At 40.8% G+C, this 23,392-nt stretch overlaps 1 protein-coding gene across 1 annotated transcript; it reads right to left on the bottom strand.

Annotated features, from left to right (window-relative positions):
- Positions 1-10,954: 10,954 nt before the first annotated feature.
- FASLG (Fas ligand) lies at positions 10,955-23,322 on the bottom strand. Its single transcript, XM_027868291.1, has 4 exons — positions 22,767-23,322; positions 22,066-22,111; positions 13,767-13,820; positions 10,955-12,274 (listed from the first exon to the last, which is right to left on the bottom strand). Exons 1-4 carry the CDS (start codon positions 23,112-23,114, stop codon positions 11,880-11,882), a joined length of 843 nt encoding a protein of 280 aa, XP_027724092.1. The 5' UTR covers positions 23,115-23,322; the 3' UTR covers positions 10,955-11,879.
- Positions 23,323-23,392: the final 70 nt, after the last annotated feature.

Genomic DNA, 23,392 nt, shown 5'->3' with positions numbered 1-23,392 from the left:
CAAATGTGTGTGTGTATGACAAAGTTCAAACTTGAATTCAAAAAATAATCTTCATAAAATGGAGAAGGCATAGATAGCTATTAGCTTAACTGAAAAATATCTTTATTTTTTAGTGGGCTACAAGTTCATTACGGTAGTAAGGGCAGGAGGGGTACTGCTACTTTGATCTCATTCAGCATAGTGCCTAGAACATAGGTGAGGGCAGGGGGCAGGTGGGGAGAGATTGTGTTAGACTTACTGTGTTCCTTACATGGCAATTACTTACAACCCTTTCCCTCACCCCCACTCCCCCAAGAATTGTGTTTACTTCTGGGCACATTTTAGAAAGGATACTGACAAACTAGAAAGGATCTAGGTGGTTGTTGATTTGTCCTTCATTCTCAAAGAGGACCATGACATCAGGAAGATGATGCCATGACTTACAAGTAAATTGAATTTAAGTGAGGGAGGGCTGTGTGAGATCACCAGCCTCACTTTCTCTTCCAGAGATATATGGGTCCAGAGGCAAGATATAGATCAGGATGACTGGAAACGGTCCCCAGATCTATGTGACCAGGATGGTCAAGGATCTTAAGACAATGCCATCAGTTGAATTGAGTATGCTTAGGAGGCACATTAACTTTCCAGTACCTAGACAGGTCAATCAGTGGTCAAACATGGAGTCACTTCTGTCAGCTAGGGCCTAATAACAGACCAGTACTTATACTGAGATGTTGTCAATGATGTTTTGATAAAACAGAATTCGAGAGATAAGAATGGAGATAAGAATGGCACCTCTCTAATGGGGTTATTGGGAGGATCAAGTGAGATAGTGTATGTGAAGCACCTTATGACCTGAAAGCATTATGCATTAGCCAAATCTAACACTGGAGATGAATCCATGGTGTCCTGATTTTCTAAAAAAGAGAAGGTAGAGTCTTCAAAGTATGGGCCAGTGAGCTTGGTGTCTATTCCTGGCAAAATTCTAGAATGCATCACTAACGGTATATTTTGTGAATAAAGCTAATGCACTGAACAATAGAAATGGACTTTTAAAAAATCTTGTCGGGCTAAAATTATGGACTAAATTAGATGAAATATTATGGGGATAGATGTGAATTCCTACACTTGACATGAAAAAATCAACAGGAGTGTACTGCATTGGGGGTGAAATTAGTAGACACAAGTTCATATGAAAAATACCTAGAGATTTTAGTAGATTTCAAATTCAATATGTCTTCAAGGTGACATAGAAGCCCAAAAAGGTAATGTAATCTTAGGCTATATTAATGGAAATATTGTATCCAAAATGAGGACTGTGATCTTGACAAACGTACTCTGCCCTGGTCATCCACATCTGGATTAATGGAAGAAAGACTTTTCCAGCACTCAGAGGTGCCCCATGATTGAATGGTCTTCTCTAGAAAAAAAACTCTGTTTAGAAAAAACTCTAGAAAAAAACTCATAACTCTTTGTTATGAGAAGTACCCAAAAGAGGCCAGATGGCTAGTCAGCACAGTGTCAAGGGAATTTCTGCATGGAGTAGTAGGTTGAAATGAACGACCACTAAGGTCCTATCCAATTTGTGTGATTTTATGGTGACCTGAGTAGTTTTACAAAACTGTAATACTGTAATCCTTATCCTGTCCCTCAATTATCACAAAAAGTTTTTATGAATAATTAAGTCAATTTGAAAAAAAAATGTTTAAATCATCCCTGAGTGGGGAGAACACCCACCTGGATGAAGCCTTTGTTTGCTAAAGCCCTTAGATTCAATAGTAGGAGAGTGTCTTCTCCACTCACCACAGCCACAGCCTTGAGAGGGGAAACCAGAGAGACTTAGTCTTTGACCCTGGCCTTCACTCCGCTCCAACCTTCATAGTAAACCTCTCGCCCACAAGAAAGGAGCAGAAATTCTACCTAGAAAAAAAAAAAAACCAAACCAAACTCAAGAACACAGAAATGTGCACCCAGCATAATCGTCAGACCCCTCTTCCTTTGGCATATTGCTCAGATCGGGCCCTTTGTGGAAGGCTAGTGCTCTGTAAGATTCATTTGTTGTTGTTCAGTTGTTTCAATCACATTCAACTCTTTGTGACCCCATTTGGGATTTTCTTGGCAAAGATACTATAGTTGTTTGCCATTTTCTTCTCCAGCTCATTTTTACAGATGAGGAAACTGAGGCAAACAGGGTAAAGTGACTTGCTAATGTCTAAGGCTGGATCTGAGCTCAGATCCTCCTGACTTCAGGCCCAGATAGAGCACCAGGGCTAAAAAGTCAGGAAGACTCATCTTCTTGAGTTCAAATCTCGCCTCAGATACTTATTAGCTGTGTGATTCTGGGCAAGTCTTAAACCTGTTTGCCTCAGTTTCCTCATCTGTAAAGTGAGCTGGAGAAGAAAACGGCAAACTGTTTCAGTATCTTTGCCAAAAAAACCCCAAATGGGGTCATGAGGAAGTAGACAGGACTGAACAACAAGATTCATTTATTACAGAGGAACAAAATCAGGGGTGGGGAAGCTGCAGCCTGGACGCCACGTGTGGCCTTCTAGGTCCTTGGGTGCTGCCTTTTGACTGAGTCCAAGTTTTACAGAACAAATCCTTTTATTAAGGAGATTTGTTTTGTGAAGTTTGGATTCAGTCAAAGGGCCACACTTGAGGACCTAGAGGGCCACATATGGCCTGGAGGCCGCAGGTTCCCACCTCTGGATGATTTCTAACTAAATTCAGTTAAATAGATATGATGGGAGACATACCTTTGGGCATTCATGACCTTAGATCTCCACCCTGGCCCCTGCCAGGGGGGTCTCATGAGCTTTTATTGATATCTTTTGTTTTCACATTGTCCTAATCCCTTGCCCTAATTGCCATCCCTTCCCCTACCCTCTCCTAGAGAGTCATCCCAAGTTAAAAAAAAAAAAAGGACTACTTTTAAAGGAGAAAAAGAAGAAAAAGAGGGCAAAACCTCACATTCTCTTGTTCAAATTCATGGGTAAGCATCAACTACTTCTGAACCCTGAGGCTTTTTTTGTTTTTATTTATTTATTTTTGGCTAGGCAACTGGAGTTAAGTGACTTGCCCAGGGTCACACAGTTAGTGAGTATAAAGTGTCTGAGGCCGAATTTGAACTCAGGTCCTCCTGACTCCAGGGCTGGTGCTCTATCCACTGCAACATCTAGCTGCCCCTGAACACTGAGGCTTTACCAAACAAAGGGTTGATCTTGCTTCTAGTTAAAGCCCAATAGTCCAGGACTTGAGCTGTCTCTCCAGTGGTTTCACACTTTTAAAAACTGATTTAATTGTTCATAAAATCCCTTTGTAGTATAGAAAGACAGCATATAGATTAAATGAGATAACATAGGTAAAGTAGGTAAAGTGCCTTACAGATCTTAAAGCACTACATAAATACTAGCTATTATTACTGTTTCTGCTAGTTTTGTTAAACTACCCCTGCAAGAGAGGTCGAAGGGGGGCCTTGTGTCAAAGAGGGTTGGCAAGTGAGCCAGATAGAGCCATTCACTTTGTGGCCTATGAGGAATGAGGACAGATAGTGTCTGATGACTTCTGAGCTAACTTCTTCTTGACTCAGTGCTCTTTTAGACAGCCTTCTCCACCCTCACCCTCCATCACAAAGACCTAGGGTCCCTTCTTACCCTGGAACATTTTTCCACCCCTCTGCCCTACACCAACCCCTTTCTCTCATTGTTGAGTTGCCGTCAAGACCTCCTTTTTGAGGAGGCCAAGCTGGTCATCTTTCATTCCCCTCTCAATTCTGTTTCTTACTCTCTCAACTTTGCTACCTTCCCCCCTACAAGAGTACTTCTTCCCCCTCTCCGTCCCCATTTTCATCTCCCTTTTGTGTGTTATCTTCCCCAGTAGGATGTAAGCTCCTTAAGAACAGGGATTGTCTTTTTTTTTTTTTTTTTATTTGCATCCCCAGGGCTTGGAACAGTGTCTGGCAAGTGCTTAATAAATACTTGCTGCCTGCCAACCAGGAGCTACAGGTCACAGTTATACCTTAGAAGTGGCCAGAGCACATGAGGCTCATCAGAAGGGGTCAAGGAGCAAACCCATGGTATGCCCACCATAGATGAGTGCCTAATCTGTGTCAAGCACTGTACCTGCCCTAGGTTTGTGGATAAAATTTCTGGAGAATGGGCCATTTCCCTAGTGAAGATCCTATGATAGTGAGGCTGCCCTGATGTTCTATAGTTGGTGTAGGGCATTCTCTCTCACCCACACCACCCTGGTCTGATTCTTCCTTTTGTAGTATCCTAAAGGAACAGCATCACTAAGTTTATCCAAACGATCTTGAAGTTTTGAAGAATGGGGCGAGGGGAAGGAATTCTTGAGAGATTTCTTCATCTTCTGCACTCTTGACCAAAATCAACTGCAGAGAGGTGGGTACTCTTTAAGTGTCTACATGTTCCAGGCTGATCAGCTTCTAGATCAGGGGTCCATGAACTTTTTTTAAAAAACCATTTTTGCAACTGCATTTCAATCTCATTTGTTTCCTGTGTGATCCGATGTATTTTTATGCATTTAAAAACATTATTCTGAGAAGGGGTCTACAGACTTCACTAGACTGCCAAAGAAATTCATGACATACACAAAAAAAAGGCTCAAAGCACTTGTCTTAGAGGAACCCCATGGATTCCAGTCCATCCTGGTCTCCTGTGGAGTGGCTAAGAAAGACCTTTTCACCTGGCATGAACTAAACCAGTCTCAGTTCACTCCTGGTCTGTGAACTCTGAAGATAATGGAGTTCTGATTCTATTCTTTCATGGTCATCTTGGTCCTGCTTTGGAGTGAAGCAAACCCCTTGTCAGAAAAGAAAGAAAAAAAAAAGGAACAGAATTGACTTAGCCAGCTCCAGGATCTACACTATATGTTGAGTAAAGGTAATATAGTACATAGTACTCCTCATTAGACTAAGGATCATGATATTTCTAGGAGATAATTTCCTAACTAGTTATATTTATTTCTCCCTCCCACCTTACTCTGCATCTGGATAGATATACTTCTAAATTTTGGTCTTTTTTCTGTTTCTATCTTTCTGTTTCTTTCTGTCTGTCCCTCTGTTCCCTTCTGTCTCTCTATATCTGTATCTGTCTTTCTCTCTCACTCACACACACACACACAGACATACCCCTCCTTCCCACCTCATACCACCACACAACTAGCAACTGCTCACATCAAATTTCCTCTTCCTACACAGTTGTGGTTAAGTCAAAGCCTACTTTAGAGAACACAAGGTTACCACTACGAGGGGCTAGAAAAGGAGGTGGGTTTTTTGGTGGGGTTAATTTTGGGTATGTTTTCCTTTCTTTGGTTTTTCTGATAAAATACAAGTTGCTAAAACAGCAATGGCCTTGTTTCACCATTCCATTTATTTATTGCTTTGTAATGATAAGAAAGAATAAAAGGAAAAAAGGAGAAAAGAACCAGGGTAAAGAGCAAGTTTGAGTAGTTTGGATAGCATATGTCCTCTGTCATCGTATCACTGTCAGAGTGAGAGAAGATGCTTCAGGGTCCCCTTAGGCAAACTATTCCTTTGCTGAAGCTTTCTCTTCAGAGGGAGATGGGAGGCAGTGTGATATAGGGGGAAGAACTCTTGGTTTGAAGTCAGAGGACCTGGGTTCAAATCTTGCCTCTGCAACTTGTCACCTGTGTGACTTTGGACAAGTCATTTAACCCCTAGGAAACATTTCATGCAGAAGGTAGGACTTTAACTGAGACTTGAAGGAAGATGAAGATGGCAGAAGGGAGAGAGAGAGACAGAGAGACTGAGAGAGAGAAACTGAGAGAGAGAAACAGAGAGAGACAGAGACAGAGTGTTACTTACAGGAGTTGAGAGATGGAGTGTTGTGTGGAAGGAACAAGAAGACCAAAGTCACTGGGTCACACAGTATGGGGAGAAGTAAGGAATACAAAGACTGGAAAAGGGGAGGGGCAAAGGTCTCTTTAGCTCTGCCAAACAGTGGATTTTATATTTGATCCCGGAGGTATGAAAGAGTCACTGGGGTTTACTGAATAGAAGGGTGAGATGATCACACCTGTGCTTAAGATCAGTTTGCCTGCTGAGTGGAGAAAGACTTCAGACAGCTTCCCCAGAAGTTTCCTGTCCCTCACTCCACCCTTTTGGTAACTGGGATGCCGGTAGTATTAATGAGGACTATTAAAGTTCATGTTTGGTTTCCTTCCTGTCTTCTAGCAGCTACCCCTTTACTTCCACAGAACCACTCTCTAGTGAAAGCTGGAAGAGAACATCTAATTCAAGTCACACTTGAACAAGAATCTCCTCTCCATCTTGCCCAACAAGTGGTCTTTCCAGCTTCATTCAATTCAAGACCTTTAGCAAGGGAAAATCTATCACCTGAAGCAGCCTATAACAGGTTTTGATTGTTCTAATTTTTATAAAGTTTATTCTTTCTTTGAGCCAAAAATCTGCCTCTAGACAGTTTCTATGGATTGCTTGAATGTGCTCTCCAGGGCAAGCCAAGGCAGCTAAGTGGCAAAGGGGGTAAAACACTGAACTTGGAGCCAGGGAGATGTGAGCTTAACTGCTAGCTGAAGCATTTCCCAGTTGTATGGCCTTGAACAAGTCAGTTTCCTCATCTGTAAAAAGAGGGTTATAATAGTACCTACTTTGAAGGTTGTTGTGAAGACCAAATGTGATAATGTATGTAAGTGCTTTGCAAGCCTTACAATGCTGTATAAACGTTAACTATTACTATTAAACAGAACAATTCTAATCCCTTCATATAATTAAAGTATTCATGTCACCCATAAATCTTCCCATCTCTAGGTCATCTGGTTCTTTTTTGGCATAGTCTACAGACCTTTCCCCATTCTAGTCACCTTCCTCTAGGAGATAATCAATCCATCCTAATACATGTTGTTCCAACCTGAATACAATGTTCCAGATGTGATCTGACCCAGGCAGAATACTGCAGGATTAACATGTCCCTTGGGTGATCTCCTTTGCTGGATCCTCTTCCAAATCATGCTAACTGGCTTCCTGGTTCTTCAGGGTTCTGACCTCTTTCCTTTATACTACTTCACTTGGTGATCTCGTGATCTGCCATGGATTTAATTACCATCTCTAAGCAGATGATTCTCAAATCTACCTATCCTTCCCCAACCTTTCTGCTGACCTCTAATCTTGTATCTCCAATTGCCTTTCAGATGTCATAAACTGGCTGTCCAGCAGACATCTTAAACAGAACTCATGATCTTTTCCCCTAAATACTTTCTATTTTATTCTACCTTTTCATATAGTAGTCACTGTAGTGAGCAACACCATCCTCCCAGTGTGTCAGATTGTGAAACCTAGGAGTGTTCCTAGACTCTTATGTCCTGGCCCCCATATCTAATCTATTGCCAAGGTCTATTATAGATTTCACCTTGGCAACATCTCTCATATATACATACTCTCTTCTCTCCTGTGACACTACCACACCCTGCTGCAGGCTCTCATCACCTCACACCTAGACCACCGTAATATCCTGCCAGTGGGCCTGCTTGCCTCATCTCACCCCACTCCAATTCATCCTCCATTCAGTTGTTAAAGTGATTTATGGGGTCCAATAATGTCACTTCCCTACCCCCTCACTCAATAAACTCTAGTGGTTTCCTATTACCTCCAGGATGGAATACCAAATGCTCTGTTTGGCATCCAAAGTCCTTCATGAACTGGCCCCTTCCTACCTTTCCAGTCTTCTCATACCTTCCCCAACATGGACTCTTTGATCAAGTGATGCTGGCCTCCTTGCTGTTCCCTGAAAAAGACACTCCATCTCTTGGCTCTGGGAATTTTCTCTGGTTGTTCCCCATTCTTGGAATTCCTCTTCTCCAATTACAGACCTTCCTGACTTTATTTTAGTTCCAGTTAAAATCTCACCTTCTACAGGAAGCCTTTCTCTCTCTCCTTTAATTCTAGTGCCTTCCTTATGTTGATTATTTCCAATTTATCCTTTACATATCTTGTTTGTACATATCTGTTGCCTCGTCGTTGCCCCCACTAGATTGTGAGCTGCTTGAGGGCAGGAACTGTCTTTTGCCTCTTTTTGTCTCCAGCACAGTAATAGGTCCTTAAAATGTGAGGAAATCAGAGATCCAAAAGGGAGAGGGGAACAGCATTTGAGTGAAGATCAAAGGAGGCAGAAAGCAGAAGCAGTGCAGTCATTAGAGTACACTAAAGAGCACGTGGTCAAAAAGGAAACAGATGAAAGTCTGGGAAACAGATCATAAGCCTGGTACAGACTTTATGGATTCTCTGGATCTCTCTCCCTTCCTCTTTCTCTTTCCCTCCCCCTCCCTGTAAGTCTCTGTCTCACTCTTCAAAAAGTTGAACAGCTAATAATTTCTTGACTTACCTTAATGATAATTTCATTCTTCAAGTGGCAAAGAACTCACAAGGGAAAATTCTATTCTGAATCTAATTTTCACCAGCAAAGTGGAATTGATTTGGAGTGAGGGTGGGGCAGGGGAAAATGGGAATTATGGGACCCTTGAGGGGAAGTGACCACTTCATGTTAGAATGTATAGTGGAGAAAGAGAAAAGCTGTGCATTGTCTGACATGAACTTTAGTTTTTTGAGATTTCAAAGGATTCAGAGAAAGAATAGGTTAGGATCCCACAGCCTAAAATTCTATAGGGGATGTTAGCCCAGGAGGGATGGGAAGCTTTCAAGAATTAAATTTTAAAGAAAATCTAGAGTTGTTCAGTTCTTACTTTATTTCTGCATTGTCTGCCAAGGAAAATGATTTTTGGAATGGAAAGTAAAATACAAAAACTGATCAAAGGCACTTGGTTCTTAAGACAGGAATGGGGAACAGTGAGAGAGCACCTAGCTAGATGTGATGAGACCTAGTCAACAGGCCCAGATGAAGGAAATTCCAGGGTTCAAAAAGAACTGCCAAATATGGCTGCTAAGCCTTTGCAATGATATTTGAAATATAATGGAAAAAGTCAGTAATAATAAAGGAACTCTTAATAATAGAAGAACTAATTAAAAAAACTATTGTGAGGTTTCATTTCACACCCAAACAACTGGCAAAGATGACAAAGGACGGAAACAATCAATTCAGAGATTAATGCATTGCTCATAGAGCTGTGAATTAATCTAAATGTTCTGGAAAATAATTTGGAACTATGATGGAGAAATTATTACGAAACTTGGACTCAGAGAGACTTCATTCCAATATGATTATCTGACTACAAATGATTGTTCTTTGGGACTGGTCTCTCAACTAAGTTTTGAATCCACCCAGTTTTACTATTGTCTAACTCATATTTGCTCATCTTCCCTTATGGAAAACTACAAGGATAAAATAAGATGCTTTGTCAAATAATGGGTGAGGGGAGGTATGGTACGACCAGTTTTTGATGAAACCATTCTGTTTAATCATCACTGTAACATCAGGAATGATGATTATGAGGAATTCAGAGAAATTGGGAAGACATACGAACAAAAACTTACATGACTGAAAGGAATATAAGCAGAACCAAGAGACAATAGAAACAATGACTATAGTCCATAGTAATATAAAAGGAGAATACTAAAAGTCCCAAAAATTCAAATCAATGCGATTACCAATCTTAGCTCCAAATGAGTAATGATAATGCAGCATATCTCTCCCTCTTCTCAGTAGAAAGGTTCTTACAAGGAAGAAGTCTATTGATGGGAGTAGGATGGAGACATAGAGGTGAAAGTCTTCTGCAGAATTATCAGGAAATGATAGTGATATGACAAACCAACCAAAAAAGCATTAATAATTTAAAAAAGTTTTTTTGTAAATTTTTAGGCAGTTGGGGTTAAGTGATTTGCCCAGGGTCACATAGCTAGTAAGTGTCAAGTATTTGGTCTGAGGCCAGATTTGAACTCAGGTCCTCCTGACTCCAGGGCTGGTGCTCTATCCACTGCACCACCTAGCTGCCCCCAATAATTTTTTTCTTTTTAAAGAAAAGAAAGATTATGGAAAACTTGAGAGGTTCTACAAGTCTAGAGAATGGAAAATACTACCCTGCAAAGTACAGACCAGTAACTTGATTATGATTACTACCAAACTTCTATAAGACTACTTATAGAACTGGTAAGGCAAAAAAGTCATTCAATAGGAGAAATGTTGGTGCTACCCACAGCTACTTAAATTGTCAAAATGATGTTCGATGAACCACATGCAAAGTAGCTTAGAGCTGTTCCACTTATAGATGATACAATGGGAATCACGCTGTCTGAAGATCTTTAGGATCTTTCTGATCACTGAATTGAGAAACTAAACTCTTCTTATGTTGCATTACGAATGTATGAAGCAGCAAACATAGTTGAAAATGTTCACTGGTTACAAAGTAAAACATGTTATTGAAATACAATTAGGGAAAGAAGATTTGTTATTTTGTAAACTTCTTCACAGCAATGTCTCAGCAAGAGAAATATAACTGATGGATTTTTTAAAAATGAAAATGATAAAATGGCGAAGAATTTCATTGAACTCTATGCTGACATAGCTCCAACGATGTCCAAATGAAATACAGTCCTACACGCCATAATCCCAGTTACCTAGGAGGATGAGATCAATGGATCTCTTGAGCTTCAGACTTGGAGCTTCAGTGGCCTAAACCAATCAGGTGACAAGACTAAATCTGGCATCAAGGTGGTCAGTCCCTGGGAGTAGGGGACCACCAGGTTGCCACTGAACCAGATGGGAAACTGAGCAGGCCCAAGTTCTTGTCAAGATGGAATCAATCTGTGAATAGCCCCTTCCCTTCCAGTCTGGATGTGATAAGGAGACCCAGACTTAAAAAAAAATAACAAATTACTCTAAGGAATAGTGAGCTACGGCGAACTGACAGGTTGGAAGAGCCTTTTCTCCTGAGTAAAATCTACCTCCTACTCACTTCAAAATAATAACATTCCATAGGCCATAATCATACTAAAAATAGATTTTTTTTTATTACAAGTATCTCTTAATAGAAAAATATGCACATATTGTATATAAATATTGTGGACACAGAACAAATAGCTTACATTAATTAGAACTTTCTGAGGACCACAAAACATCGTTGTGTCGTAAACACCTAATAAAGTTAGTTCCTTCAGAAACTTCAAGATTCACCACTTAATCTTTCCCAAATTTTTCTGATAAGAATGTATCAGAACTCAGAATCCTCAGATATCTCTCTGCTTAGAGAAAACCCAGGTAAATATTCATGGGAGAAAATGAATCTTCATAGTGCTGGAATTGGCACACACACTTGTAAACACACAACAACAATTGCACTGACATCCTTTGTATGTGGAATGAAAGGTGGTTCTTCACACAGGAAAATCATTGTCCTCCCTGTCAAGGAAAAACCTATGCTCCTGGAAATAAATCTAGAAATGTAGATCCTCTAATAAGGCAGGGACTCTTTCACATGCATATATGCATACCTGCACACACACACACACACACACACACACACACACACACACACACAGACACACACACCACCCATTCCTTGCCATTCACATTCAGGAATATTCAGTTGAGAACCAGCTTCTCCTGAGGTAGTAAACATATCCATGAAAGATAAGTTTAAAAGGTGCTCTTTACAAGTTTAAAAGCCAAAAGACAACCAAGACTTTTCAGTATAATCTTGGCTGCTGCCACTTGCTTCCCCACCCTCGCCCACCTCCAATGGCCTTCATTGGCTCATGGACCTTGTATGAGGTAAAGAAACAACAGACCCAACATTCTCATGGTCCTTGGATCCTTGTGGTTTGTGTGTCTTCCCTTGACTCCAGGCTGGCTCCCAAAACTCATGGAGCTCCTTATCAAGGCAATATCCTCAGCGTTATAATGGACTGGACACCATCATGAAGCAGTCCCCATCCCCTTTTATTTAGCGTTGCCTTAGAGTTTATATAAGCCAAAAAATGTCTTGGATTCCTCAAAACTGACCAGTGAAAATGCAGAGACATTGACATACAAGCTGTCGGCACTGGTGAGGTTGAACACAGCACCCAGATAGCTGCTTTGGGCCCACATCTGCCTGCTGGTACAGTAGTTCATCTTTCTTTCTTCCATCAGTACCAATGGTTGGGGATAGTTGGGGTTCCTTTTATAAAGTATGTGTTCCAGGGGCTGGTTGTCACACAGCTTGCCCCTGAAGTACACCTTCGAGTAGACAAAGTAAAGGCCAGTGTCATTGATCACCAGCGCCCGGTTCTTGTATTTGACTCCGGAAACAAGGGTGATTCCATAGGTGTCTTCCCATTCGAGTGGGATGCCTTGTGATTTAGGCTTGCCTAGAATCAGAGAGGAGCTTTAAAAGAGGGGCATTTATGCATCTGAACACACTGCTTCCATATCACAACTTCATATGTCCTTGCTATAGCAAGACTCACTTAGAAATAGAGATGTAGCTTGGTATAGTAGAAAGAACATGGGACTTGGCGTCAGGAAGACCTGGGTTTGAATCCTGGCTTTGCCATTCCCTAGCTGTGTGACTATAGGTAAGTTACTCTGAGTCTCAATTCATCTGTAAAAGGAGGGCACTGAACAGGATGATCTTTTAAGGTCCCCTCAGCTCTATGAGTTTATGAATCAATGACACTACATGGGGTATAACAATGAATTTAATTCAACTCCTTGACCTATTGATTAACTCCCTTTGTGACCTTGACTGTGTGTATTGATTCAGCTCCTCTGTGATTCAGGGTTCTAGTCTATGAATTGGAAGTAATAATATCACTCCTCTGCCAACTTCATCGGGACATCATAGTGTCTATAAAGTGATCTGATTCAAAAGCGTCAGGATCCCAAGACCCAGAAACAAAATGGCACTGAAGGGGTATGTGCTAAGATGTCCAAATTCCTAAATCATAATCTACTGAAGTTGGTTAGGACCCTTAGACTCAGATAGTCCAAGCTCTTCTCCAATTCAGAGATTTCCCTCGACAGCATAGGATCTGAGATCAAAAGTTCAAAGGAGCCTTAGATATATGCATAAGATATCATGTATTCAGCCCCTTCGTTTTATATATGAAGGGATGAAACACCAGAGATGTATGTTACTTGCCTAAGATCCTACAGGTGGTAAATAGTGGAGCCAGGAACTGAACTCTTGTTCTCTGATTCCAAATTCTCTAGCCCTTGATACCTCTGTAACATATGCCATCTTTAATACAGGGTCATCCAGACTTGATTTGAAGACTCTTAAAGGCAGGCAGCACACCACTTTGTGAGATATCCTTATCTATTATGGTTGTGGTAAATCGTAGAAATGATTTACTCAAGGAACTCTATATTGATAGCAAATCATTTGTAACCTGTCAATGACGACATTGCTAGAGGTACAAGGAACACACCCCTCCCACTTCCACCATGTTAGCATTTACCCCATTTCTCCTGCCAGATACAGTAGTAGGCTCGGAACTGCTGGGCTAGGTCATTGATTATGCTCCATCCCTTTGCAACGTATACCCCAAAGTCAATGACTAGACACTTAAGACTAGACATTTAAGGTTCTTTTCTCATTCTGTTGAAGAAATGATTAATCATGGCTTCCAAATAACTATCATTGGAAAATAAAACTATCTCTGTGGTTTCATAATAATAAGACACAAGAGTTTTTCAAAGGTATGTACAACCAATTCTGTGGGTTAGTCAGGCAGGCCATGGAGTTTTAGAAATTTGGAGGTATTTCTGTGGTCACTTTTTTACCTAACTAGTTTGCCTGATAAACCTTTCCTTTCTGCCAATGGTTCCCTCTTCCCGTCCTGTGCCCCTGTTACAAACCTGTTAGATGGGCTGCTTTCTTTAGTTCCTTCTTTTCAAATGTGTTGCGATAACCTGTATTATTTTTTTAAAAGAAAAAAAAAGTTCATGAAGAATGAGATGCAAATTACTTCACTGGTAAAAATATAAGCAGGGAATCACCACATGAAAGGAAGCAATTTAGAACACACATGAGGCAGATATCATCAGATCATGTGACTCTTGGTGGTGTAGTATTTCGGCAACAGACAGCTATATATTAATATATCAAACTATACTGAAGAATTGTACAGATCAGGAGGCAAAGGATGCCATAGTTGGAGGGAGTTGACTGAGATCATGTTGGTGATACAACATATATTGAAATACTGGGGTATAACATTGAAAGAGTTTTTAAAAAACATCAACCACTACTATGACTAAGTAGGAAGTAAGGCTTCTAGCTAGCTGAAATACAGATATGCACAACAAAAGCAGGAATGAAGGCTACCTTGGGTTATGATTAGATAGTTTCCACAATCTTCTCTGCTTTAGCACACAAATGAATTTGAACTATAACAAAATGTGAGCTAAGGAGCTTTTCTGCATTTCTTCTGCAGATCTGTCAGCCATAAAGCCCCACTGCTTCTGTACTACATGTTGACTATCAAAAGAGTCTCACAAGTCCCCCTACAACTACACATATTATAACCATAGAAATGATAGAATCTAATGATCACAGCTAATTAATTGGCTCCAGAAACTCTCTCTTCTCTTAGTGATGGTGACTACAAGATGCTCTACGTGGTATTTGCTGATAGATATGGTTTCTACATCAGCTGGTTTAACTGTTTTTCTTCGTTACAAAGGAGGATTCTGGGAGGAGAGGAAGGTTTATATGCGTACTATATATTGTGACATAAACCACAAAAATCATCAATAAAGACTGAAAAACATGAAGGAGGAGGAAGAGGAAGAGAAGGAAGAAGTAGAGAAGGAGATGCAGAAAGAAGAGGAAGAGGAGGAGGAGGAGATAAAAAGAGCATGAGCAAGAAGTCAGCCCAGATCAGGCAGGTAGTGGTGGTACAATGAGACTTCAACCATGGTGTAAGAATTGTCCAATTAGGGGTAGCTAGGTGGTGCAGTGAATACAGCATCAGCTCTGGAGTCAGGAGGACCTGAGTTCAAATCTGGCTTCAGACTTACTAGCTGTGTGACCCTGGGCAAGTCACTTAACCCAAATTGCCTCAAAAAAGAAAGAAAGAAAGAATTGCCCAATTAGCTGAAAAAACTACTAGAAAAGATTTTTAAGAGGTCATCACTTTCTCCAGACCCTTGGTACCCACTTATGACCATGAACAACCAAATGCCAGTAAGGAGAAAAAGCATTAACAACCCTCAGAGAGCTTTCTGCTCCTGCTCTGAGCTCATAAAGCACCCAATGTCAACATATCAATAGCTCGGTTGGCACTGATTATAAAAATCCCTCAGAGTACTATTTTACATTTAACATGCATATATCTCATATCCCACAACTGGCTTCTGAGCTCCTGGAGAATAGGAACCATGATGCACACTTCCAGCATGTGATGAGAGGAGTATTGGACTTGGGAGTCAGGAGAAGGAGCCCTCTCTATTGGAGCTTCAGCTCAGGCACTAAACTGTACAAATTCCCTGAGCTCTAGCTTTCTCATCTATAAAATGTGAGTGATAATCCTTTTCCTCATAGGACTGTGAGGAAAATGCTTTGCAAACTGTAGAGTATTAAATCGATCGGTTGTTAGTGTAGAAGGCAGGGGTTTAAAGCCCACCTCTGATGATCATAGCCCGTCTGATGTTGGGCAAATCACTTAACTTCCCTTGGCCTGTTTCCTAATCTCTAAAATGAGGGAATTGGACTAACTGGCCTGTAGATCTGTGCTTAACCCCAGCTTTAAATCTGTGATCCTATGCTCCTAAGCACAGCCCTCATTTATTCAGCAATCTGTGCCTACAGCATGAAGAGCATTATCCTAGACACTGGGGTGGATATGACGGTTAGCCAAGATGGTTCTTACCATTACCTACTTAGAGTCTAGAGTAGGAGGATAAGCCACAAACCCATGCGACCATAATACACAGTATTACAACAAACATATATTTATAAGATTGAAAAACAAAAGTATCGTGTAAAAGCTGAGAGGGAAAAGATGGCATCAACACTGGGGATTAGAGAAGGCTTCATTGAGAAGATGGCAGCACCAGAGGTAGAGGGCTTTGAACAGCGGGCAGAGTGGTTTCAATTTTGCTGGGATGGCAATAGAAATCTACTGAAGGTTGTTTAGGAAAGGAATGGTATAACTAGATCTCTTCTTTTCTAGTCCCAATACCATTACCCTCACACAGGCCCTCATTAACACCAACTAGACAATCTCAACAGCTACCTAATTGGTTACCCCACATCCACTCTCATGTCCCTCCAATCTACCCTTCTTAGCACTGACAGACTAAATTTCCTTAGCCATCATCCTAATCATTGTTACTACTACGCTTAAGGATCTTCCGTAGCTCTCTGTTACCTACGGAATTCAAACTTGTCTGCTTGGTAGTGAAGGCCCTTCACAACCAGAGTCACCCCTTCTTATCCCATATCATTCTCATCCAGGCACTCTATGCTGCAGCCAGACTGTACCACTCTCCACCCCTCAAACACACCCTATGCTTTCCTCCCTCACTTACCTCTAAAGGCCTCTAAAGTCCCAACTCCTGGGATGTCCTTATTTCGCCTTCATCTATTAAATTCCTAGCTGAATTCAAATGCCACCTCTTCCATGAAGCTTTTTCTGACTTCTCTCTCATCTATACCCAGCCCATGCACTGTCAGTCACAGTCTTCACCTTTACACCATCCATAACACTTCATTTTGTACTTCTCAAATGCACTTGTAACATGACGGTAACATTGTACGTGATGGCTTTCTCTGCTTATGTTTCATCATTCTAGTGGACTATAAGCTATAGTAGAGGCATCTAGGTGGCACAGTAGGCACAGCACTGGACCTGGAATCAGGAAGGCACGAGTTCAAATCCTGCCTTAGACATTTCGTAGCTGAGTGACCTGGCCTAAGTCACTTAACTTCTGCCTGCCTTAATTTCTTCACTAGTAAAAGGGGGATAGTATTGGCTTGTCTATGTTGTGGTAAAGCTAAATTGAGATATTTGTAAAGCACTTTATAAACCTTAAAGAGCATTTTATCATTACTATTATTAATACTAATTTTTAGTATTGTTGTTATTAATTATATGGTAATTAGTATTACTCTTTAAAGGGAAAGGTTAGATCTTAGCAAAACTGTCTATCTTCTCCAGCTTCTAGCTCAGTACTCTGGACAGAGTAAGAAGGTGCTTAAATATGTTTACTGGTATGCATTATTCATTGAAAGGATACAATACATATTTGCTGAATGAGGAAATTAATGACTAGGAATAGGAAATGGCTTCTTGACACTGGTAAAGATTGTTACATGGGTATAAATGTAGCCTTGGCTGCCTCTGACCCTGCAACTCACACTCCACATTCCAGTCACCCTGGCAGCACCTCAGTATGCACATGGCACATATGTGTATACAGTTGTAGGTACATGCATGCCATATACATATCTAGGCGTGCATACATATATGTATATAATACATATTGCATATGGTGTCTGTGTCTGCTGCTACTCTGATGAACCTCTCATAGTCTCCACCCCTCACCCTGTCCACCCACCATATTGGGAGAAAACCAGGAAATATGCTGTACATGAGGAAAAGGGGAGGAGGAGAGCACTCTTATGAGAAGCCAGTGGTTCATTTCAGTTAAAAGTGATGACATTCCTAACCAGTCAGTGAAGGAGAAAATGGGGAGAGAGTCCAGAAAAGGCTGGATCTTGGAAAGACGAATGGATAGCAAAATGCCAGAAGCTGTGGGACCCTTGTGGCTACGGCTGAATGGGAGGGGATGAAGGAATCCCACGGGTAGGTCCCTTAATGAAACTCATATAATCAGCACTCCATGGGTCAGAGAGTGCTTTCCTTAGGGCCCTGCCTCCAAACCCAAAAGCTAAACCTTGCAGTCCAATTACATGGATGATTATATCACCAGCATAAATGGGTCATGGTGATTTACAAAAATTTGAAGTATTTCTCAGTTTATTTAGGGTCCTATACTGTTGTTTACTTGTACAGGAAGTAAAAAACCAAGACTATCAGTGACAAGCTGAGACATCTGACCACCTGATCTATACACAAGAAGCTGACACCAAGTATGTCATAAGGACTGAGGAGCAGAGCTGGTCATTTCAAATTATCAAACATCTTAATGATATTCATAGCCAGATCCAATTATTAATAATAATACCTAGTCACTTATATAGCATTTTACAAATAATCTCATTTGATCCTCACTATAATCCTGGGAGGTAGGTACTGTTATTATCCCCATTTTACAAATAAGGAAACAGAGGCAGACAGAGATTAAATGACTTGTTTAGGGTCATACAGTAAATAAGTGTATGAGGTTAGATTTGAACTCAGGTCTCCCTGGCTCCAGATCTAACACTTTATCCACTGTGTCACCTAGATGCCTTCTTATAACTGCTATTAGCAATAACATTCCTCCTCTAGCGCTCCATATCAGTGTTTCATCGAGGTCTGGAGGTGGCCCAGGTTTTTCCAAGACTAGGTCTGAAAAGTACAATTTCCAGGGGGTTCTATCTTGCTTGCAAAGCTTCAAACACAGGCCCTGTGACACTCGGTATGCCTCATCAGAGGACCAGGTGAGACCCATCACAAATTGGTCAGGGGATAACATACTTTTTAGCCACTGCAGTTCTCAAAGACCATCTACTAAGTTGAGGGAAGTTTTATTTAATAATGGTAGAAGAAGTAGCTAAGCTGATAAAATCATACATCTTTGAGGGCAAAAGTCAGTAATGAAGTATTGACTCTAATATTAGAAGCTCATTTACCTATTGCTACATGTGATATGAAGCATCCTAAAAATGCTATCTTATTTGATCAAACTGATGGCCTTTTTCATAAGCTCTCTCAAGGTTTGGTTTGGTCCCCAGCTTGACTGTATCATTTTTATTTCCTCCTTCATGTACATCAATCAATCATCAATCAACCAATGGACCACCTGTTTAAGAGCTGCTCAGAAAATATCGTTAAGGTCCCTACATCTAGACTACAGGGCTTCATAACACAATGTATATGCATACACATATACACATGTTTATACACACATATACAAACATATAATGTACATGTATCAACATACAGATACATATGTATGTCTTTATATACCTCTATATATTGATAACTGAATTTCAACAGTTTCCTCACCAGATTGCCAAAGGGGTCCACGACACAGAAATGATTAAGAACCCCCAAGCCCATATACAAAGGCAGCTTTGCATCCATGTTACCTGTACAGTTGTTGGAGCACATTTAGATATACATACCATGCATTGTTAAAGCTTAGCGCTGCCATCCTCTTTTTGCCTTTTTTTTTTTTGTTGTTGCTGTTCATTTGAAGATTTTTTTGTTGTTATTCAGTGATTCCAGTCATGTCCAACCCTGCATGACCCCATTTGGGGTTCTCTTGGCAAAGATACTGGAGTGGTTTCCCATTTGCTTCTCCAGATTGTTTTACAGATGAGGAAACTGAGGCAAACAGGGTTAAGTGACTTGCCCAGGATCACATAGTTAGTAAGTGTTCAAGGCCAGATTTGAACTCATGAAGATGAATCTTTCTGACTCCAGGCCCTGAAGCTCTATCTACTGCGCCACCTAGCTGCCCCCTCATATGAGGTAGTTAAATTTTTTTTTCTCCTTTCTTTTTTAAGTTTCATTTTCTCCTTTCCTTGTTCGGTCTTCAGTAAAGAAAACTTTCACAAGTAACCAAGAAGCCTTTTCTGATCTCCCTTACTAGTGCCTTCCCTCTGTTGATTACCTCCAGTTTGTCCTGTCTATATCTTGTTTATAAATAGTTGTTTTCATGTTGTCTCCCCCCTCCCAATATTCTGTGAACTTCTTCAGAGCAGGAAATATTTTTTGCCTTTCCTTGTATCCTCAGCACTTAGCACAGGGCCTGATATATAATAGATGCTTAGTAAATGTTATTTACTGATTGACAAAAGGAATAGGTTTTCTTGTTATGAGAGATAATATATAAAAGTGGAAAGAGCAATGGACTGTAAATCAGAAAAACTGGATCCTAAATCTATCTCTGCCACTAATTAGCTATGTGATCTTGGACAAGTTAATTCATTTCTCAGGGGTTCAGTTGTATCTGTAAAATGGGTAGATCAGATAACCTCTAAGGTTCTTCCAACTCTAAATTTATTTTCCGGGACAGCCTCAGTGCTTCCTCCCTGATCCGGCCCCAATTGGGAACTCTGTATGAGGCTACTCTTCAAGACCAAATATGGCAGTTCATTGTACATTCCCCTTTTGTGTAGGAAGGTAATCCAATGAACAAATAAATGATCCATTGTTTCTAATACCCAAGAACCAAGGAAAGCTTATTTGTGGCTAAGAGCTATAACTATGAGTTTCAGAGTTAACCCAAACTTTGTTTCCCAATAGAACCACCCTTGCTCTGATAGCTACTTGCCCACTTAGGAAAAGAAAAAAAAAAGCTTCACAAAAATTCATAACTTCATCCGTGCTGGGTCCCTCCTTTTCAATCCAGATCTCATATAAGCCTTTCAGGCCTTTGTAGACAGTACTTTATAAGCTTCTGTGGCCAAAACAATCTTATCACTCATGGGCCAAAACTCCAGTTATAAGCCTCTCCATTCCTAGTGAGGCTGATCTTCACATGAGAGACACACAGTCCATTACAGAGCCCATATCTGAATCCTTTCTAGCCTCATAGGACCTGCAAGATACTGTGTTCCATTGGTTTAGAGAACTAAGGATCACCTTTACATCACAATGAGGCACGTTAGTGATTGACAGTAGCAATAAAGGAAACAAAGTTCAAATTTCATAGAACATTTTAGGACTGGACACATGAAACTAAGAAGACTAAAGAACTGGATTCAATGCAATATAAAATCCTTGTTCCAGCCCTTTGTGCTCTTCACATGTGTGTACCTATCTTATCTTCCCATTTAGAATACAATCTCTTTGAGAGCAGAGATCAAAGGATCATAGTTTTTGAGATGGGCTTAGGACATTTAGTTCAACCCCGTCTTTTTACAGATGAGGAAACGGAGGCCCATAGTGATGAAGTAACTTGCACAAGATCACATGAGTAGTAAGTAGTACAGTCAGGATTAAGTCCTCTCATTCTACAAGCAATATTCTTTCCATGGCACCATGCCACTGCTCCCCGGGGCCATGTTTCTCAGATATTTCAATCTTCCCTAGCAGATGTTTGTTGAATTAAAGTGAGTTATTTACTTCCTGCTCTCTTCCCAACTCCCCCACATAACTCCATTCCTGTTTTATTAATACACAAATAAGCCAGGTCTCCTACCACTACAAATTTGCAATTATTAAGACTGGAAGATTTAAAAATCCAGTTTAACTTGACCACCGATAATGTGCTGGACACAGCATAAAAGGCATTAGCAAACATCTTTATACTTGGAAATGGAGGTGAGCCAATCACAGAGTAAGAGTGAAAGACAGCAGATGGACTTTTCAATAAGCACATTGACATCCCCAAGACAGCGAAAGACCCAAGTAGCCTCTAAGTCATCACATAAGTATTATTTGGAAGATTTCTAGGAAAGCACATGATGAAAAGGCATGGAGGGTTTGGGGGCCTAAATACGGACTGATCAAAGTATCTAGTCATGAATCCATCAAAGATCTAATAACTATCAATTAATCTCTAACACAGTGATTATGAGAGAAAGATACAATTGCCTCCAAACAAACATCCAGCCAAATCTTCATTATACTTAGAGATAGAAGGCAGTCCCCTTACCTCTTCAAACATCCAGTTGATTTAAAGCTATTATAACAGGATTAAATCAAAAGGGGATCCAGATTGGGATTATGCATGGATACATACAACCCAAAGTCGTGTGCTTTGAATTTTCTATAGTTTTGTCTTATTCTAGTTATTTATCTCCTACATTTACAGAGATATTCAAGATTACAAATATGCAGTCTAGTAATATGAGACAGCTAAAATAACCATGATGACCAGCAGAAGAGTTAGAAGTAGCTTTGAGTATTTAGTCAGTGAATGCAACATGGAGAACAGAAAAGAAAGGGATGAAAATAGGAGGTTTTTCATAAATTTGATTGCTTGCCCAAGATTTACATAGGGTACTCCATACACATGTATAAATATGACTCACCTATTTGCTGCTCAGGAGATGCAACTACCTGCCCACTGCTGGTAGACTGGCAAAAGAAAATATACAAATATTTTACATACCTTCCATTTGTATACAAATGTGCAAATAGTTTAGTAAATAAAGGAGATCTCATTGTCAAGACTTTAAAGTCCTGGACGAAGACCCCAACAAATCTCAGATCCTCTTCCTAACCACCATTGACTCACCATTCTTTGTGCCTCAGTTTTACCATTTGAAAAACAAGTTAGAAAGAGCAGACTGCCTGAACACTTAGGATTCACATGATTAGGTTTGAAAATATCCTTGATCCATTGAAATCAAAAGCTCCTATATTCACATTCATGGGTCTTGTTTCTATTTTTTCTGAACTAGTGCAGCTGCTTTTTTGTTGGAATCTCTGTTTCCAATCTGGCCCCCAATTCACTTTATTACCAAAGAACAGATAAGTTCAGAGCTGGGAGTAACCTCAGAGATCATCTTGTCTAGCCCAGAAATCTATACCTCAAGCCTCCCTTTGCCCTTTCCATGCGCCTGTCTGTGTGTCTGTAGGATGGGGTGACTAGCATTACCACTTCACAGCAACCAGAAAAAGGATCAGAAAGCACTTCATGGAGTGACTACCAGAGTTATCTCTCTCTCACACACACACACACACTCACTCTGATATGTAGTAATCCACCTAAGAATGAGCTCAGGCTTACCTCTCTGAGTGTGGCTAACTCCTTCTGTAGGTGGAAGAGCTGAAACAGTCCCATTCCCAGTCCAGCCAGGGCCACCAGAACCATAAAAAAGATCAGAAGAAGATAGAGACTTGTGTTATTAGTCCTCTTCTTTAGAGATGAGCAGGGTAGAAGAGGCAGGGGCGGAGGGGGTGCATGTGACAGTGGTGGTGGTGGCGGCGGCGGCGGTGGCGGTGGCCTCCTCAGACCAGCCCTTCCAGGCATGGGAGGTGGACAGGGAAGAGCTGTCAGTGGAGGAGCACAGGAAGGGCTGGCATTGCTGTCCACGCAATAGATTTGAGGGTAAAGATAATTCAGGTTCTGCTGCATGGCAGACAAGTAGTAGCAGCGGTTGGTTCTTCTGGTGTGGAAAGCGCTCTTCTCTTGCTTTCTGGAAGGACCAATCCTCCTTCCGTAGAAGTAAGTGTTGAGCCGAGCAGGGATGAAAGAAAGAAAGAAGCTCAGGTCTGTCTTTATACAGCCACAGCAGCCCAGGGAAGTCTCCTTCTTGTTCTCAACATGTGCAGATTCTCTGAGAAACACCTGCTCTCTGAGGAAGCCTCAGAAAGCTTAGAGCAAACCTCTGAGAGTTTCCACCCACAATCTTC

This window comes from Vombatus ursinus, unplaced genomic scaffold (genome assembly GCF_900497805.2).
Source record: "Vombatus ursinus unplaced genomic scaffold, bare-nosed wombat genome assembly UNPS02014789.1, whole genome shotgun sequence".
Lineage (NCBI taxonomy): Eukaryota > Metazoa > Chordata > Mammalia > Diprotodontia > Vombatidae > Vombatus > Vombatus ursinus.
The sequence above is the reverse complement of the archived record's forward strand: the minus strand, read 5'-3'. Positions and strand labels throughout refer to the sequence as shown.

What these genes read in the sequence shown, in the direction of transcription:
- FASLG (XM_027868291.1), bottom strand. Translation starts at nt 23,114, where the DNA reads ATGCAGCAGAACCTGAATTATCTTTACCCTCAAATCTATTGCGTGGAC. An exon ending in AGTTAGCCACACTCAGAGAG is followed by an intron (nt 22,112 to 22,766) that starts GTAAGCCTGAGC and finishes TTCTTTTGCCAG; the next exon opens with TCTACCAGCAGTGGGCAGGT. An exon ending in ATCTCCTGAGCAGCAAATAG is followed by an intron (nt 13,821 to 22,065) that starts GTGAGTCATATT and finishes AAAATAATACAG; the next exon opens with GTTATCGCAACACATTTGAA.